The sequence below is a fragment of the Diceros bicornis genome, chromosome 36 (genome assembly GCF_020826845.1).
Source record: "Diceros bicornis minor isolate mBicDic1 chromosome 36, mDicBic1.mat.cur, whole genome shotgun sequence".
In the NCBI taxonomy this organism is placed as follows: domain Eukaryota; kingdom Metazoa; phylum Chordata; class Mammalia; order Perissodactyla; family Rhinocerotidae; genus Diceros; species Diceros bicornis.
The window spans coordinates 20,637,973-20,657,553 of NC_080775.1; the positions used below are offsets into that span (position 1 = coordinate 20,637,973).

A 19,581-nucleotide genomic window follows, 5' to 3' on the forward strand; every position below is an offset into this window, starting at 1 on the left:
GCTCCAAGTTACTTTGCAGCCATTAAAAACAAAAACGAAAACAAAAAAACTTTTAAAGGGATGGACTGTGAGTGTGATATTTTTAATTGTTAGATTTGAGGACCTTAATGTTCAACGTGTGAGCCCAAATGCACCACTAAGTTTGGGGGGCAAATTCCGCTGAGAATAAAATGACAAATGGACATGAGTTCCTATGTTCTATATGCTAAATATGTTATTTTTTCCCTACTTAGAACACAAACCACTTATAAACAATGTACCATTTATCCAGACCTTCACACATGAGAACCTCATTTTTGATATAAAATGTCATGAGAATACTGCAGGGAAGTGACAGAAAAGGTGGTTCTAAAATGCATTTTTACAATAACTAAATTTGAAAGAATCAAGCTTGCCTTACCCATACTCAGAATATGTTTTAAAAAAAAACTAACTGCCATAAAGCCATAAAACTACTTATAGAGCTTCTGAGCTGCAATCCAAACATAAAATCAGAATATTTTTCAAGTTTGTCCAGGAAATTTGAGTAATTTCTTCCTTCAACTTTAAATGGAAATGTTAACACACATCTTCCTGTTTTTAATGAACATTAAAAACTCTATTAGTAAAAGTCAAAGTGAGGGAAAGAGTAGTGCATTAATATCTCAAACAGTGAATTAGTCGAGAATTATGTAAATATTTCCTGGGTTATTTCTCTAGTTTTCTTTTGCAATATTTAATAGTAAATAGCAGGATCATACCTCCTTCAGAAGGTTGGTGATGTATTTTACATGTAAAAATTCTGGAGTCTTGTCTAAATCCAGTGATGACCTTCCTTTAATCTCCTTCTCAAAATCCTCTCTGTAAACTTTCTGTTAAATAAGACCACATAATTTTAAATTTAAAAAATATCAGTGATTGTTGAAAAGATATTAGAACAAGAGTTCCCAGAACAAAACCGAAGTTTTTCTTACATAATTCTGCCACCTCAGAGTCTTCTTATCAACAGGAAAATAACTCCAACTTTATCATAAATTTTAGAATTCTACCAAACAAACGCAGAACCATCAAGTACCAACTCCCTCTGGAAAAGTATTCTGAGTAAGGCTGCTTAACATTGCATAATTTGTTATTGTTTGACATCAGCCCAATGCGGAGGAGAACCAATAAAGTTGGCTATATTTGATTGGATCACCTAACTGGTTCACTCAAAAAGAAAAGGATCCATCCACTGGAAGAAAATCTGGAGGCATGGAAGCCCATTCAAACCAAAGTAGCATTAATGTTCATGTCGTCATCATCCCTCTCACTGTCAGTCATTGTGAAGTCAGGAAAGACTATTTCTAAAATGTGATGGAGGCTGGTGGGGAAGATTTTCCTTTAATGATGTTGCCATTGAGAATATTTCTCTACCACCTATGGTGTCAGATGTGAATCAAGTTACACAGTGAGGAGAATCTCATCTTGAGCTGATAAATTGTTCTTTAGGTAAGTGTTCACAACAAGAAACAAAAAAAGATGCTGACAGTGATTGTGGAGGGCCTAAATCTATACCCCCACCTGCCCTTTTGACACTGACACCCTTCAGCTATGATTCTCTAAAGTCTACCATTCGAACTAGGCATTTGAAAATCAATGGAAACCCATGCTTTATGAGTATAAAGACAGTCTCTCTAAATAACAAAAATATTCACCCATGCGAAATATTTACCAAACAAGGGCCTACATTTTACCAGCTAAATATTTTATTCAACTTGCATCACAAAGATGATAAAAGTAAATAAATTCTGCATGAGATTGTTATTGATGCAAAATGAGAAGCTATTTTCTAGGTTTATTATGTACTTATTACAGCGATAGGTAATTATACAAAGAAATTCTATTTAAAAAGTGAAATATAAATATGTGTGTATTTATTTATTTCAGATATTTCACTTCAAAAAGCCCTTCTCCTCTGAAAAGATTATTTTACTGAAGTGAGTCATTAAGGAAGGTTGATCATGACTAGAACTGGCCAATATATAAGCAGAGGGAAAAAAATCCTTCAGTACGCTTTTTGTTAGGAGAGCTATATTTGTGAAACAGAAGACAAAGAACTTTTCAAGGCCAGATTTAAAGATTTCTTCTAGAAAACACACTAATTAAACCTACACCTAATATTAGAAGAAAGTGAGAGAAGCATAATTATAGGCTGTAACAAAAACATCAGTGGCTCTTCTTGAGATCATAAACACTTAGCTTTACCTATAACCTTAGGAGGCTCCTTAAGAAGCTCACAGTCAAGCTTACCTCTTAGGAATAAAAACTATCTCTAAGCCAGGCGGTTCTCTTTGTGTCTACTTCATTGGTCCTATATTTAAAGACATCCTTCACATCAAACTTGGTCTAAGATATTCTATCTTCCTAGCCTTTAGAGAATAAATTTGGTCCAAAGATATTTTCTATTGGAAGATTTCTCTCTTCTCAAGCCCTGCTGAGAAGAAACAATTGCTGAGCCTAAAAATCTAATAGCCAATGGCTATAATTAAAGGGAAAACACATCTCAGCCTCTGCAAAGGATAATTCCCCCTAGTGACAATACCAGAAATCAGAATAGCAAAAATTGAAAGCCAATTTTAACAAAATGCCTACACAGCCCCCAAGGTAAGTTAATTCCACAACATGTAATAAACGTATAACTAAGTTAAACGTTAAAACTGTTTACATCTGACGTCACAACAGCCAACCAAAAGCAAGTAATTAGCTCATTTGACCGATTTGGTTTATAGCTGCATCATTTTATTTTTCTTTTGTACTGTGTAGTCACAGCAACGGTAAAAGCAAAGTGCTAGTTATCAGACTTCCAGAATCTGTACAAGGAAACATATCAACATAGAAACAATAGCACTTTTTCAGTGCTGAGGGTCCCCTTAAAGTCCCTGTCATCTGTAGAGTGAAATTTATTCTCAGGCAATCTTTTCACTTTTGAGGGTTATCCACAATGGAAAAAAAAATCAACTGAGAGTTTCATGTAAATAACGACAATTTGGTCTACTTTGCCCACTGAATCTTTGAGAAGCAGATATCCACATGTTTTAGGGATTTTTTTTTTTATCCATCTGGTTTTTACAATTTTAAGTTAGGGGAATATTAGTTTCTTTCAATGACCCAAGGTTTCTCAAAGTTTGGTTGTTGGTCCACCTACATCAGAAGCTCCAGGGACAGTCTTAAAATATGATTCCCAGGTCCCACTGCAAGACATATGGAAGCACACTCTGAGGTGGCAGCGTAGGGATGCGCATTCCCAACACGCTTCCCTGAGACTTATCCACAGGGGAGCTTGAGTGCTACAGCCATAGGGAGAAAGAGAAGAGGGGAACATGATATTCAGAAGAGAAAGTACAGAGAGGATGAAAGAGAAGGAAAACAGAGGAGGAACACTACCCTCTGTGAATAAGACCAGGAGAGTGTAGCACAAACACCAAAATAACAACAGCCTGGGGCTGAGAGGAAGAACACTGACATAGCCCAGTTTGGAAGGTGCTGGTCTTCTCAATAAGGGAAAGGGCATGGCTATCAATGAGAGCTAGGGGACCAGGAGCGAGAGCTGTCCAGTGCGACTTACACATAACTCCGGCTCCGGAGGCTCAAGCCGGGTGGTTTCGTTCCATCTCCCCCACTTGGCAACAGCACAGGCAGGGAGAACCTCCTAACCTCCTCCATCCTAAGAGAGGGACCCTCAGACGCCATTTCACAGGTGGGTCTGAAGCTCAAGTGAATGGAAAAGCACAGCTCAGGCAGGAAGAGAATGGACTGGAAAAACCAGAGTCCAGGAATTTGATGGTCATCTTCATGCAGAGAGCACACTTGGGAGGAGTCAGAGAATAAGTTTGGTGAAGAAAAGAGAGACTATGATGAGAGATGAGGATCTAAAATCTCAGATCACAAAATACCATCATTTCTAACACAGAAACACGTTATTAGAATATATTAATCATGAGTTATAAATTCTAGGATTTATTGGTGAGAGGAAAGTAAATGAACTGATGTAGAAAAATCTCAAGGAACCATGAGACCAGAACGACACAAGGGTTCTCAGCATGGATGTTCCTGAGACTGAGGATCAAAGATGGAGGGAAGAGGAAAAGGGGCATGGAGGGCATGGAGAAGATGAGCATAAACCTGAAATGCTGGTATTATCCTCTTGATGTTGTTTTCAGAAAAGTAAAGTGATTTTTGATCTCTGTGTTTCTTAGTGCAAGAGAACCCACAAAGTGAAAGCACCACGACAGCGAAGGTACAAATCTTTCTCTGGTCTGTGGGTCAGTGACATCAGCCACATTATTCCTCTAAAACAAGGGGGAATTCATAGGAAAGCTACCAAAATGTCCCCACTGCAATGGAAGACAAGAAGGCAAGGTGAAGGATATGTACAATACTTTACATACTGTTCTTGAAATGCAGAAAAGGTGTTGGGACTGAATGTTTGTGGCCCCCTAAAGTTCATATGTTGCAATCCCACCCCCCAATGTGGTGGTATGAGGAGGTGGGGCTTTTGGGAAGTGAATAGGATTAGATGAGGTCACCAGAGTGGAGACCTCATGATGGGATTAGCGCCCTTATAAGAGCCATGAGAGAGCTTCCTTCTCCTCTCTGCCCTCAGCCAAGGGAGGACACAATAAGAAGGCAGCAGCCTGCACCCCAGAAGAGGGCTCTCACCAGAACCCAACCATGTTGGCACCCACATCTCAGAATTCCAGACTCCAGAACTGTGAGAAATAAATTTCTGTTGTTTAAGCCACTGAGTCTGTGGTACTTTGTTATAGCAGCCCAAACTGACTAAGACAGAAGATATTCCAGTAGAAGTTACCCCATTAAATGTACATTTTTGTAAGGCTTCTGAATTTTGACCAAATTTACCTGCTCTGTCAATTCAGTTAAAACAAACAGCTAATTTAGTCAAAATATTCACCTGACCATTCTTGATCAAATTCCCCTTTATTGGCTTAAGAAGATATGAGACATGAAAGATGTATTATTTTCGGCTCTCTTACTTGAAGAAGAAATTAAACAATTTTGACTACTTAGCAAGCCACAGTAATGTCTGAGTGTTCTTTCCTTGAGAAGAGGAATTATAACATTTCAACAAATAGCACATACAATGTTCACAAAATTCCTACAAGAGTTTTATTGTCTGGAAGTTATCATTTCCCCCTATTTTGACATTGCTATTGGAGAACAGAAAAGATCTTGCCCATTGAGCATGTCTGGAATGGAGCACTGGGCTTGGAATCAGCTGTTACTTCTGCCCATTATTTCTGTCCCTTTGAAGGGGCATGGACAGAAGGAATAACTTTGAAGGAATAACTTGGTTGTACCCACAGAATTTGGACGTTGATTGCAGACAAAAATCTTCTGTGTCTGGTGTCTGGTTCCCAAAAACGTAGGGGAAAAAAAAACCCCAACAACAACAGAAAAAAATCTCACTGGGACAGAGCAAAACCAGTGTGAGAGAGATCTGAATGTGACTTAGCATTATCTTAAGTAGAGAAGAAAGTGAATAAGCAGAAAAAATTCTTAACTGATCTCTTCTCTTGTTATTTTTTTGTGTGTGTGTGAGTAAGATCGGCCCTGAGCTAACATCTGCCAATCCTCCTCTTTTTTTTTTTTTGCTGAGGAAGACTGGCCCTGGGCTAACATCCGTGCCCATCTTCCTGTACTTTATATGGGACACCGCCACAGCTTGACTTAACAAGCGGTGCGTCGGTACGCGCCTGGGATCCGAACCGGCGAACCCCTGGCCTCCGAAGCAGAGCGCGTGCACTTGACCGCTTGCGCCACCGGGCCGGCCCCACTTCTCTTGATATTTTAAAACTTTCATGTCACTGTTTATTGGGGGCAGTGGTGGGAGGGGAGGAGTCCATTAAACAATCAACAGAGAAAAGAAAATCATTCATGACTTTGACCAGGTCCTAAAACGTTGGCATTTGGTGGATTTTAGGTAAAACAATTAATTTTGTGGATGCCTTATCAATCTTGGGATAATACTTACCTAGCATCATTACCTTGAGAGGATTAAACAAGCCGACATATATAAAGCACTAGCATATTACTTAGTACAGAGTACTTAGTAAATGTTAGTTCTACTGTCGTTGAAAAATAAAAGGGAAATAAAGCACCTGGCTCGTCATTTTCTTCAGGCTTTTCTCCCACTCATCACAGTTTTACATGACACAACGTGAAAGCATCAGTGTTATCGTCGGAAGGTGAGAGCTGAGAGGGAGGTTTAGAGCTTACCTGGCCTTATATCCACATTGGCCAAACGGAAAAAACTAAGCGCCAGAAAGTCCCAGTGACCCAGACAAGATGACTCGAACTAGAATGTGGATTCCCGGGGTCTTCCCACGCAGCGTGCTTGCTTCCAGACCCACTAAACATTCCGAATCACTTTACTGTTTCCTTTCAAATGATAAACCACCAAATATGCGTTAAACAGTTAATAACAAATCAAAGAGACTCACCTCACTCTGCATCTTCTGAGCCTCCTTTGAAGCTTGATATGACGGTGTCTCAACAAATTCAAGCATGCATTTCCCCTTATTTTTCTCATATTCTTCTTTGTACTTAACCTTCATTGAAAAAAGTATAAAAGGCACATAAAGCTTACAAGCCCTTACACAAATAGAGCAAAGTAAAATAAATATGTCCAAAATTAATCATCCTATCTTCTGGCCATTTCAGTTAATCACTGGGTTCTCTGTGGTTAATGACATAAATGAAAGTAAACAGGTAACATATAAAATTTTTTAAAGAATAAAAATAATTTAGAACTACTAAATAATGTAGTTCTAGGACTTGTATCAAGTATTTAAATAGCAGAGATATATAGATATATATCATATACGTGCGGTTATATATGAATACACACATAGCATACACACATATGTAGGTATGTAGAGAGAGAAAAGAGAGAAAGAGAGATCCCTGTGACAGCTTTGAGTGTCTATCAGTAAGTAATGAACAAGAAGGAAAACACAGGTGCGATTTTCTATCTTTCTGTCAAAGCGAGGGCTCTGGGATTCCTGAATTTTTCCACAGACATTGAGTAAAACACTCACAGAACTTTCATGTGTCTTCTCTCAGTTTCACTACGCATTATTTAATAATATCATATCATGAATTATTTATTTCAAGTCCAATCCTCATCTTATTTCAGTTTATAAAATGATCAATATTTTCTATCTCCTAATAACAAAAACTAAAATTATATGTTAGTAGTCAGAGCGGTCGGCTTTTTTAGCAGTATATCTTTTTAAATTAAATTCATGGAAAAGTTTCGGTCATGATTCATTTCATTCAGAAATGTATTTTCATTAAAATTCTTATGCTCAATAATTTTTTATGAAATTAAGTTGTATAATAACTTTAAAGATAGATGCAAAAGAAATTTTTCAATACTTAGAATTTGTGGTGGCAAACAATATAACAATTTTTAAATTTCTACTTTTTGTTTCAGAGAAGTGCGATGGAGTAATGAATGAAAGTGAAGTAGAATAACATACTACATTAGGACAAAATTTTCTAGGAAAATGAAATTCAAAGAATTTCAAAAAAACAAAGATTCAAAGAGAAAAAAAAATGTACACTTCCAAACCTTAAAGGAGAGCTGGTTTGTATATTTTTTAAATAAATAAAAGCGAGTATCAAATCATTATGGAATTTATGTTCCACAGGATACATTTAAAAGAGTGATGCAAAACTTTATCTTAATAAATGTTGGAAATGACATCTTTTTCAACTATTGAAAATCAGAATAAAAAAATAGATATCAACTTTAAAGTGTTGAAGGAAGAAGGCTTTTTTTAAAATTTTTCTCAAGGAGTACATAGAATTTCATAAAGGAAACATTAATCTAGAATACACTGGTAAGATAATTTTCCCTTTTAAATAACACTTATAATTGAACTGAGACATTATAACAAACTTTGCACCTGGAAAATTAATGACACATCGCACGTGCACTATAAAAACTGAAATCATCAAGAGATTTGATCATCATTTAATTAATTTGTATATCATAAGTTTTAAATTGTGTAAAGTTAACTGTTATGTTAGGAAACGCCTTTATATTGAAACATGGTTCAAGCTTCCCCAACCCAATAAATATAGAGAGAACAGTGTTTGAGCTTTTCCGAAACAACATCCACTTTCTCAGGATGTATGTTCGTTTCAGGAGGCGCACGCTCTCGGTGGACGAGCGCTTCCAGGGTCCAGCCAGGGAGGGCGCCTACCTGACTCTGGAGCGTGGCGTTGCCTTTATGGTGCAGGTGTTCCGCAGCGTCCGCGTCAAAATGATACATTCCTTTGTTTTCCTCAAACAGTTTTCTATACTCTCGCTAAAACAGAGACCATGAAAAATAAATTTAGAATCAAAGAGGCTGATGAGAGCAACTAATACTTAGGAATGCAAACTGAAACATACAAGCCAACGAGAGCTGCAAAGCTATCAAGTGCCCATCTGCAGCGGGCTGGTCGTGTAGATTTCTGACACTGAAATAAACCGACGCTGCAAGCTAGACCAGCTCTAGGTGCTCAATGTGAACAGCATATGAAACACTCAAGAGAAGCAGAGGACAATTAGCTGTCAACACAGTGTAAAAGATACTCAGGACACTGGGGAGTGGACGCAGAAAAGCCTGTGACAAGACGCGTAGGCATAAAAAAGGGGATTTCTCCTGTCCTTATGCTAGAACAGGAATGTGTTTAGCAGCGTCTATAAGAAGAGAAGGAAAGAAAAGAAGAAAAACAGGAAAGGAAAGCTGGAGGCAGGAAAGAAAACAAGCTGTATACAAGGGCCCAGCCAGGAGGAAGACTGGGGGTCATAAGGAAAATGAGAGAGGGAAATAATTCAATTAATTCTCCTAAAAGGAGAGGGCAGGAGGTGACTGGAAGAGAAATTGAGGAATCTGGGTACAGTCAGTTGAGTTTTTTTGTGTGTGTGTGTGAGGAGATCAGCCCTGAGCTAACATCCGCCAATCCTCCTCTTTTTTTTGCTGAGGAAGACGGCCCTGGGCTAACATCGGTGCCCATCTTCCTCCACTTTATATGGGACGCCGCCACAGCATGGCTTACCAAGCAGTGCCTCGGTGCGTGCCCGAGATCTGAACCAGCGAACCCCGGGCCGCCGCAGCGGAGCGCGCGCACTTAACCACTTGCGCCACCGGGCCGGCCCCGTCAGTTGAGTTTTTAAGGTGAAGAAATTGGATTAAGACTACTATTTAGACACACAGACAAAAAGGTGAAGTTGGGAGAGACCAGAATGGATAAGGATGCCAAATTTGGCAACTGTAGGGCTCTAAATACAACAGCAGCAATAAGACAAAAACTGCTTCATGACTTCTGTCACTGGAGATTGGACACTTAGTTATTTTGCCCTATTTGGAACAGACTTCTAGAGGTAAATGGTAACTCCCCAAGACTCAAGGCCACAGAGACTTAAGCTGAAGTTGGTTGTGCATTCGGTAACAAGGGTGTCAATAAAAACAGTAATTCTGGTTAGAGTGGAGGGAGAAGTAAGCAGCATCTGAGAGGGAGCTGGAAAGAGCTGGCCATACGACACTGACATTTGGGTCTTAGCAGATGCTCCAGCCATCTGAGAGTCAAACAGGAATAAGGCCCAGTGCCAGGATGGGAGGGATGGGAGGATGCACATGGTAACTCCTGTTCCATGGGACACAGTAATGGTCCCCAGAGGTGCTTTCAGTCGATTAGAGAGCTAAAATATGTGTCCCCCAAAACTCTAACCAGAATACAGTGAGGGAGAAGAGCAGCCACAGGAAGCTCATGAAAATGTTCACATAGGACATTTTGACCAAAGAACACAAAAAGTTCTACATTTTGGCTCCTCTGCTAATTTACAAAAAAAAAAAAAAGATAATATCGAAGGATAACAATATACTTAGAGACTTTACACTTTGACCAGAAGTTATTTTATAATATATATTTATAAAATAATCATGAATTCAATGTAACAAGCTAGGATATATTCCATTACTGAGTTAAAATCCAGAACTAACAAAGCCTAGGATATTATGTCTGGAATAATGAACATGTACTGAGAAAAGGTCATTAAATGTTGTACCCACCACAATGATCCGTTTTAGTTACAGAGAATTTCAGAAACTCCTATCTTAAAAAAATCAAAAAACTCTATCTGAATCAAGATCTGCAAAAGAATTTTCAATACTTGCTTTTCCTTATATTATAGTCTCTGTTGCCTCCTAGTGGGAGTTACACAGAGTAACACACAATTTATGGTTTTAATTTACGCAGTGATAAAAGAAACAAAGCTACCAAAGCTCTGTTTTCCAGGGGAAAATCTTCCCTCAAAAATTTAATTAGTATATGGCTGTGCAAACTCATCGGGCACTAATTTCACTCTACACACTGCATGTTAAAATTTTTAAATTATGATTTATACCAGACATTTAGAATTTAGAGGTCTTTAAAAACAGCCATTTATAACAAACTGAGAACTAATTTTGGCAGAATGTCTGTTTATTACACATTCTCTTATTCAATCTTTCAATAGAATTAAGTTGCCTTTATAAATCAACAAAATTCCAATTCTGTTTACATTAAAATTTAAAAGGTGGCAATTCTGATGTACAATAAATTTGAGCAAATGTATTATTGTACAACTTGGATAAATAGATACTTCAGAGTAACACATTTTTTGAGTCTTAAACGTTCTCTCCCATGAAGTAATCATTCAGCCACTATTTTTCTATGGGAGAAAAAAATCTATAATCTAGGCAAAAGCACCGCCTGAATGAAGGCTTAAACTTTATACATTGTATATAAAATAAATGTAATAGATGACTTTGTTGGTTTTCTCTGTTGAAGAGATGATAGAAACAATTTATATTAAACTATGATTTTTTTCACCATTATTATAAAATAAAGGTCAATATCTTGAAAAGAAATATTGCCTATGAGTGGCATGCATTCTTCTAGCTACCAGATTCTTAAATTACCACCAAGATACATTTATTGGCTTATTTACACAAGAATCCTCATGTTCCTAGGAAATTTAACCCAAGTATAGAGGAGGAATAGTCATGGGCAAATGTCACTGCAATGATCAAAAATGTCACTGCAATGATCAAAATTGGATGCCAAAGACTGAATGTGAAGAAAGCAGCAGGCTCAGGGAATAGAAACATATTGATTTTTAGAAGCATGCCTATGAGTTGTGGAGGAAAACGTGAAACAGAAACAGAGCTGCTCAAGGAACAGAGGAATGTGTGCAGAGGTAAAGGGATGAGCATTGAAACGGCAGGACAGCATGAATTAACTGTTCTGGAACTGAGTCTAATTTTGTGCCACTAGTCCTCTAACCTTCATTCCCTACTCCACAGATGGGAAAGAATGACAGACTGCTTTTCCTCCAGGGACCAGTGATAAAAATTAATTAATAAATTAATTTAAAAAATCCCTGCGAGTATGAATCATTTACGTGCATAATACACTGCAAGAAGGAAGACAGTGGAAAAAGAGGATTACAAAATAACCAACAGAAGTTTCAACAGATCAAAGCCAAGTGTAGACATTTTTAAATCTGAACTGAAGCTGTATCTCATTATTTAATAGTTTGGGGGCCAGGTTTTGGCTATACATTTTTTTAATCCATGACTGTGGGCACATCTCATGAAGGCAACCATTTTCACTTTTTCACATTCCTTGCCCAACATACTTTTCCATCTGATCTGTGCCTGGCACAAAGTGGATAGTCAATAAATTTGGATAATTTCAAGTAATTATTAATATAGGCATAGAAATAACCTGAGGTCAAGTTAGAGTTCATCATCACCGTGGGGCAACATGAGATGTAGGAAATGGAGGCACAGGGGAGCTGGTGATCAGTTATGAGAGCCAGCAAAGTCAGGGTCCAGATGTACTGAGTGTTTGAAATAGCATCCAGAGGTGAGTTCTGATGGAATGACCACTTGGCAGTGTACACAAATATTCTCATCAGCACATGAAGAAATCACCCTCCCCTCCTAGTTGCAGTGAAGAAAACATGGAAACCTTCACAAGACTAAAAGTATAGTGTCCATGTAAACACCTTTAGGATTTATTGCCAGAGAAAATACAATTTAGACTAAGACAATTTTTTATGCTACTGAGGCCTGTTAAATACCAGACCAGCTGCTCTGGCCTGCATAAAATAAAAGATCCCTGACTTAAGAGCCTGACCTTCAAGTGGCTTCAATAGACTATAGACGAAGAAAGGGGAAGAAAAAGGCAGAAAGAACGCTTGCACAAATCCTTTGAAGTGTAGTTGTTCAACAAGAAAGTCTATATGCGAGAGATATTAAAGAGCTAGCAAGAACCCCTTGGTAAAGCGACAGCTTTGGTGGGAATTAAGCAAGCAGACAACTACCTTTCAATGAGTTAGTTATTAAGGGAGGAGTGACAATCAGGCACGCTTAAGGAAGCAGGTGTGTCCAAGAGCACAGCAGCCATACTGGCTCCATGGGGCCACACAACATCTACAGTTGCCATCAAACATGGCACTTACTCCGCTGAGCATTTTGCTGGCTTTCAAAGCATGGTCTAAAAACAAGTCTGGGAGATCTGAAACTGGATCATGCATAGTTTGAATGTCTTTCTTATACTTCACCTATGAAAACAACATGGAACAAAATACCATCTAGGAGAAGAAAATATTATGCTTTTGCATTATGGCCATTATTACGTTTAACACATCATAAAGTCCTCTTTAGTGGCAAATTGTCAGACAAATTTGCGAGTAGCCACTAGATGGTGCTCGTCTACCTCTGAATGAGTAAAAAAAGTGATTGCCAGGGATTTGAAAATATTTTGATAATTCCTTTTACTGTTTATATATTCAGAAAGGGTGATGTTAACAGAATCAAGTAATTTTAACAGAAATGCTGCTTTCAAAAAATAAAGAGAAGAACAACTTTATTATTTAGAAATTACTACCATATTTCAATTATGCTTTTTGGTGGTTTTAGAGCTTTGGGTGTTTTTCATCCTATTGCCATATAGACCTTTTTATTTTTTTTGCCAATTGCTTTGGAAATATAATGATATTAGTAATAATAATAATAAAATTTTAATAATAGAAAACATCGAGGACTTACCGTGTGCCAAACACTTTTCTAAACACTTTATCTGTATTGAGTATTTAATCTCCACAACAACCCTAGTAGGTAGGTACTTTAAGTATCCTCATTTTACAAATGAGGAAACTGAGGCACAGAGAGATGAAGGTGTAATATTAAGAGGTGGAGCAGGATCCAAATTCAGGCAATCTGATTCTAAACCTTGAGAGGTTTCAGCACTATGCTCCACGTTCCTTTAAGTATATTCCAAGTCTATTTGCTTTGCATTTTTATAGACAAAAAAATAATCGAATAAGAAAAAGAAATTATTCTGATATTCCCAATGGTCCTAAAAGACAGAAACACCCATTTCAATTGCTGGTGACAAACAAAAGTTGGTTAACAAATAACAATACCTTCTAAACATTAATGAAAGTCAGATATACTAGGTCCCAAGGATATGACAGGAGTTGAAAGGTTGAAATGATCTAATAAAGCAACAGGTCAACCATAGTTAATCTTAATATTTGAAAAGGAACTCTCTAGACGCTTCAACTATAGAAAAATGATTGATTTTTTTTCCATATTTCTGGGTTTTGGTGTGTTTTTTTTGCTGAGGAAGATTTGCCCTGAGCTAACATCTGTGCCAGTCTTCCCCTACTTTTTGTATGTGGGTCACCACCACAGCGTGGCTGACAAGTGGTGTAGGTCTGCGCCAGGGATCTGAACCCACGAACCCAGACCACCAAAGCAGAGTGTGCCGAACTTAACCACTATGCCATGGGGCCAGCCCCCCATATCTCTGTTTTTATACTCTGCCTAATTCTAATAAAAATTTAAGGCATGTTGTCTTGTAAATTGAAGCATGATTATTTTTAAAGACATGATATGAAAACAAATCTTATGAAGAAGTATTTCACGGCAATCACATAAGGGATAAGAATAAGAACCTGTGAGCCATTACAAGTACAATTTCTGACAATTTCTTTATGATAAACTACCACGTAAGGGTAGTATGTTACAATAAGCCCAATTTTGTGGGTATAATTACATGAAATAACTATTGTTATAACTACTAATTTATGATACTACATGCTACTTTTCTGCAAATCTCTGTAATCTATTTCTACTCTTGATCAGATAAATGGTTTTATTAGCAATACTATTCTTCCTTATTAACTAATTAGTAATCAGTAACGATTAATAGTAAATTACAATAAAACATTTTTCTCAAAAAAGCTTCAGGAAAATATGCTTCGGTTGTTTTGAACTAAAATTACTTGGAAATTACACAATCTTAATTAAGTAGTAGTAATTACAACACGGCCGATTTTGAGAAAATAAGAATCAAAAATATAGAAAATAATTTTCTATAGATTATGTCATAAAGCACAAAGTAACTTACATTACTCGCCAGTGCATTGGCAAGCTGACTTTGCCTAAAAGAAGCACTTTCAAGGGGATTGTAATGATGTTTCTTATCCTTCATTTCATTATCAAATTTTTCTTTGTATTTAATCTGCCATAAAAGAAAAAAACAGGATAAATTAAATAGCACATTTCCCTTTAAGCTTTCAAAATAACATATTTGACTTTTAATTAGATCAACATAAGCTACCTTAAAAACAAATGGTAGCAAAATTTAAATTCCTGGTATTTTTCCCCATATAAAGCTTAATTAGGCATAAAAATTTTTTATAAAAAAACAACCTAGACTTGAACATTGATCATAAATGCAATTAGGCATGAACTCAAATCCTATTAACAAGAATTATGTGCTAAAATCTCAGGATTTTTAAATGTCAGTTTCCATTTCTGCCTTCCTATAATCTATGATCAATTAGAAATTGAGACCACAAAGGAATTAAAGTCTACCACATTTAGAAAATGGATCCTAAGCCCCAAACTCGAACATGAATTTTCCTGAGGGAATTATTCCACATACAGAACATGGTTTGTACCATGGTTTTTCTCATCATTTCCCATTTGTTCAAAAATTCATTTTTAGGGATTACATTTTCTGAAATGTCCTGGGTCTATTTAATGTTATTTTTTTCCTCTGCTTTAACTCAGCAGCTGTATTCAGTAGTAAAACTCTAATATTGACTCTGAATTATTTTTCTCTCTTTTGAAGTAGTCTTAGGACAACCAGAGAAAGGATTATCAACTTACCGTATAGAACTATATTTTTCTCCATGGATAGAAATATATGTGAATGTATGTTATGTTAACTAATTGGAATATAGATACAAGATCTTTACCCAAAAACAAACAAAAAAAACTAGCTACTCTCATCTCACACCCCCTTTGAGTCCTGTAACCAGGAAAGGATGTACAGATCTCAAAAGCAGAAGTAAACTGTTTTGTTCTCTTATAGTGTTTTTATTACCATTCTTACAATATTTTGTTTTCTTACAACACTCTCATAATGCACCTTTATTCATACATCTTAAAGCTCTGCCATGAATAAGTTTTTACTAAAAAGCAGTTTGGGGATGGCTCACATTATCTAAATTTTAATCAAGTATGTATTGGGTGATGGTCTCCCCCAGGGACACATGTCTGATACCTATGGGAGAGAGCTAGTGAAAATCTTGGTGGAAATGTAGCATTTGGAAAATATCTCAAGAGAGTTTACAGGAAATATTTTCTGTTGTGTTTCCATTTGCCAATAATAACTTTCCGATATTCACGTTGCTTTATAAATTCAAGCAAAATCTCATTTATTCTAATTAATTGGAAAGGCCTCTCTAAAACAAGAAAAACTCTGATTTTTTAAAAAATTATTTTATGTCTACATATCAGAGACAATATCACCAACGGAATAAATTTAGAGCTCCTTCACTACTTTCCACAGTGACTGGCACCAAAGCAGGGGTTTTCCTTACCTGCTTCTCCTCTAAACACAATTCCACCCCACTTTGCACCCTCTACACCCCTCTGCTAGGGCACTTTTCAGGATATTTTAATCTGTGCTTTTGTCTCTCTCTAGGTTTTTGGTGCCTAAAGGGTATTCACTCGACAATGATAGTAGAGTCTCTTAACTGACTTCCACTTGAATGGCACTCCTGACTCAGCCAGATTCGCCAACACTCCCCACTTCACTGAGTAAAACATTCTGACTGATGGCCACGGTGCCCTGAATACTCAGCTGGTAGTTATTTAACTAATCAACTGATCCTGCTATGTAATATGGGTTTGTATGAAGTTTTCTTTCAGTTGTTCCAATTCTCCAACCTCAGGCACCATAAGCGTCTTAGTGACGTATTAGCTAAATGGCAAAAATAGGTTCTATCATCTTTGAACACAGAGAGCCCCTCATCCTATCTTTGCCCACCCTGTAGTTCCCAGCACAATTTCACTAAGAGCAGAGGCAACATGTAGGGGGGTGATGCTTGGAAATTAACCTGACACATCCTCATCTGTTATTAACCTGGCATTTGATCTTCCCAAAGAAAGGCGTATTTCTGAAAAGCAATGATCAATCAACATTGCAATGGTTCCTTCCTTCCTCTATTCATTAAATACTGAGCCTGTGTTGAGTTCCTACCTGACGTTGGGAATGCTGACATGACCAAGACACACTCTGTCAGGAGTGGAGTCAGTAATCTCTCCCAAAAGCAAATCTGATTGAATCACACTCACACTTAAAAGTGGTTGAAGAGTATGTCCTGCCCTTACGGCCCCATTAGGTATGTTGTCAACTTGTCAAAAGTCAACTGAGCTTGCCTCCAACCCTGTTTATGCTAGTTGTACTTATTATAATTACATAATTTAATTTAATACTGGGGACACTGACAAATTTACTGTAAAAAGAGAGTTATTATTTCTATGAAAACTATGTTTTTTCTATGAGACTTAATGAACGTAATTTCCTAAAAATAAATTGTTATCAAATTAAGGGTAGTCAAGACAACCAGAAAAGTTGTAGGGGGGAGAATGTAAATAATCTAGAAGATTCTATAACTCATATAAATTAGTAATATATCTTTAAGCAAAATGTCTTTCAAAATGCAAATCATAGACAATGCATTATAAGTATGGTCTGCAAGAAAAACAACACAAAACTCCAAACCAAATATTCATTTGCAAAAAAAAAGACTTGTCACTACATCAAAAGGTTGGTGAATATCACATTGATTGATTGGTACATATTGAACCATCCTTGCATCCCTGGAATAAATCCCATTTGATCATGGTGTATGATTCTTTTAATGCATTGTTGTATTCGATTTGCTAATATTATGTTGAGGATTTCTGCACCTATGTTCATCAGTGATACTGGCCTGTAATTAAATGTACACATATGTGTTTTGTGTTAAAATAAAATGTTAAAGTATGTGTATGACTTTCACGATTCCTCCTTTAACCAATTTTTTAATTTAACTGACTGACTACAGATCTGAATAAAAGGCTTCCACTATACATATATTACAATATATATTAATATATATATGCATGCAGGTATGCCTATGTGCGTGTGTTTATACACGTGCCCACTAAGTCCCCATTCCTGAGTTAGGCACAGGGGACATACAGGTAAAAAACAAACTCCATCAGATCTAGGTGTTACTGATGATAGTTAAGCATAGAGACAAATTTTGGAATAGCGAGCTGGCTGTAACAACTGAAGGGCATTGAGGCCACTGGAGCCATGTTTTGTGGCAGATCCTCTTCAAGTCTGGGGAACTAAGACAATGCTATTTAAGTTGAGGCATGAAGGGAGTGTGCTTAGCAAGCAGAAGTGGGGAGGAAGAGATGAGTGGTGGAGGTGGTAATAAAAAGTACACCCCCAGAGGAAACAGCATGTGGAAGGCCAGAGAGAGGCACAAACAGCGTGTTCAAGGAATTTAAGAAAACGAGAGTGGCCAGAGAACGGAGACTGAGGGAGAGACTGGACAGCTGGGAACAGTCAGGTCCTGCTGAACCTTCTAGCTCTGTCAGGAATCTTGGTCTTCATCCTAAGCGAATAAGAAGTCATTTTAACCATGTCTGCAACTTGAGCAGATTTGCTTTTGGGAGAGATTACCGACTCCAGTCTTGACAGAGTGTGTCTTGGTCATGTCAGCATTCCCCTCCTCAGGTAGGAACTCTTCCTACCTCATAGCAGGAACTCAACACAGGCTCACTGTTTAATGAGTAGAGGAAGGAAAGAACCATTACAATGTTGATTGGTCATTGCTTTGCAGAAATATACCTTTCCTTGGGAAGAGCAAATGTCAGGTTAATAACAGATGAGAATGTTTCAGGTTAATTTCCAAGTATCATCCCTCTACGTACACGTTGCCTCTGCTCTTAGTGAAACTGTGCTGGGAACTACAGGTGCACAAAGACAGGACGATGGGCTCTCTGTGCTCAGAGATGATAGAACCTATTTTTTCCATTTAGCTAATACATAACTAAGACACTCATGGTGCCTGAAGCTGGAGAATATGAACAACAGAAGGAAACTTGATGCAAGCCAGCATCGCATAGCTGGACTAATTGGTTAAATTTAAATAATTCAATACAAGCAGCACCCTGGATTTTTTCACCTGCTGTTTTAAAAGACAAATTTATAGTAATACTAACCTATTATTAAAGGTGAGTTTTCCCTGGATATACTAGATTAGACTATTTTCTAAGTTTTGGACATATATGAATTATCTGTGTATATCTGCTGTCCCACAATGGACCGATTTTTACTCTTTTTTGTATCCCTAGTGTCTGGCATTGTGCTTTGATTGGATTTGGCACTTAATATATATTTATTAAAGAAATATACAAATTAACGGTGAAAATGCTAAACAAACAACTCTCTTTTAGGACTCATAGAATGAGTCAAACCCTGAGATAGGTGTTTGAACTATAATACTTCTCTAATTCCCCAAGACCACTCACACACACACAAACACACACCACAGTCATTGTTAAATTGATTTGAACTATACCCTATTAGCAAGAAAAAAATGTAAAAGGAAATGAAAAACAACAGAAATAAAAATAATATATTGCATCTGTATTGCACTTTATAGCTCCTATCAGACTTTCATTCATTCATTCATTCAGTAAATATTTATTTAATGCACACTCTGTGTCAGTTACTGTGCTGAAGAGTGCTGTACTGAAAAGAATTAGGAATCAGGTGGTAACTGTGTTCAAATACTTGAAAAAAACAGAAAAATAGCATGTGTTCTACTGCGAAAGGTAAAGTTAGTATTGATGGGTAGAAGTAGTAGCCGACAAGATTTCTGCTGATTGTAATGTAAATTTTCTATCAATAGAACCATCTTCTGCTTTCCTACTCAGACTACTGCCCCCTACCTCTGCCAGTGTTCACCTCAAGAATTTCTACAAATCCTACAGGTATTAGCCTAAATGTAACTTCTTTCGGAAAGCCTATGTGACCTCCCAAACTAGAATATTTACTACTGATGTATTTTTGAAGGCCCCCAAATTTACCCAGTCACACTTACCCCACCTCGCTGTAACTATGTGCAAAATTGTCTGT

The 19,581-nt window shown here is 37.2% G+C and overlaps 1 protein-coding gene across 8 annotated transcripts in view; it reads right to left on the reverse strand.

Annotated features, from left to right (window-relative positions):
* The window catches only part of NEBL (nebulette), a 342,489-nt gene that overhangs the window by 58,334 nt on the left and 264,574 nt on the right, over positions 1-19,581 (reverse strand). For 5 of the 8 annotated variants that reach the window (XM_058532530.1, XM_058532527.1, XM_058532528.1 and 2 more), the window contains 4 exons: positions 14,497-14,610; positions 8,250-8,354; positions 6,480-6,587; positions 741-851 (listed from right to left, as the gene is read on the reverse strand). The exons of 2 other annotated variants lie outside the window; for them this stretch is intronic. In XM_058532530.1, coding sequence (XP_058388513.1) covers positions 741-851; positions 6,480-6,587; positions 8,250-8,354; positions 14,497-14,610 — 438 coding nt within the window. Of the gene's footprint in view, positions 1-740; positions 852-6,479; positions 6,588-8,249; positions 8,355-12,541; positions 12,644-14,496; positions 14,611-19,581 lie in introns of all 8 variants that reach the window. One more of the 8 variants, XM_058532533.1, reaches the window with a different exon arrangement.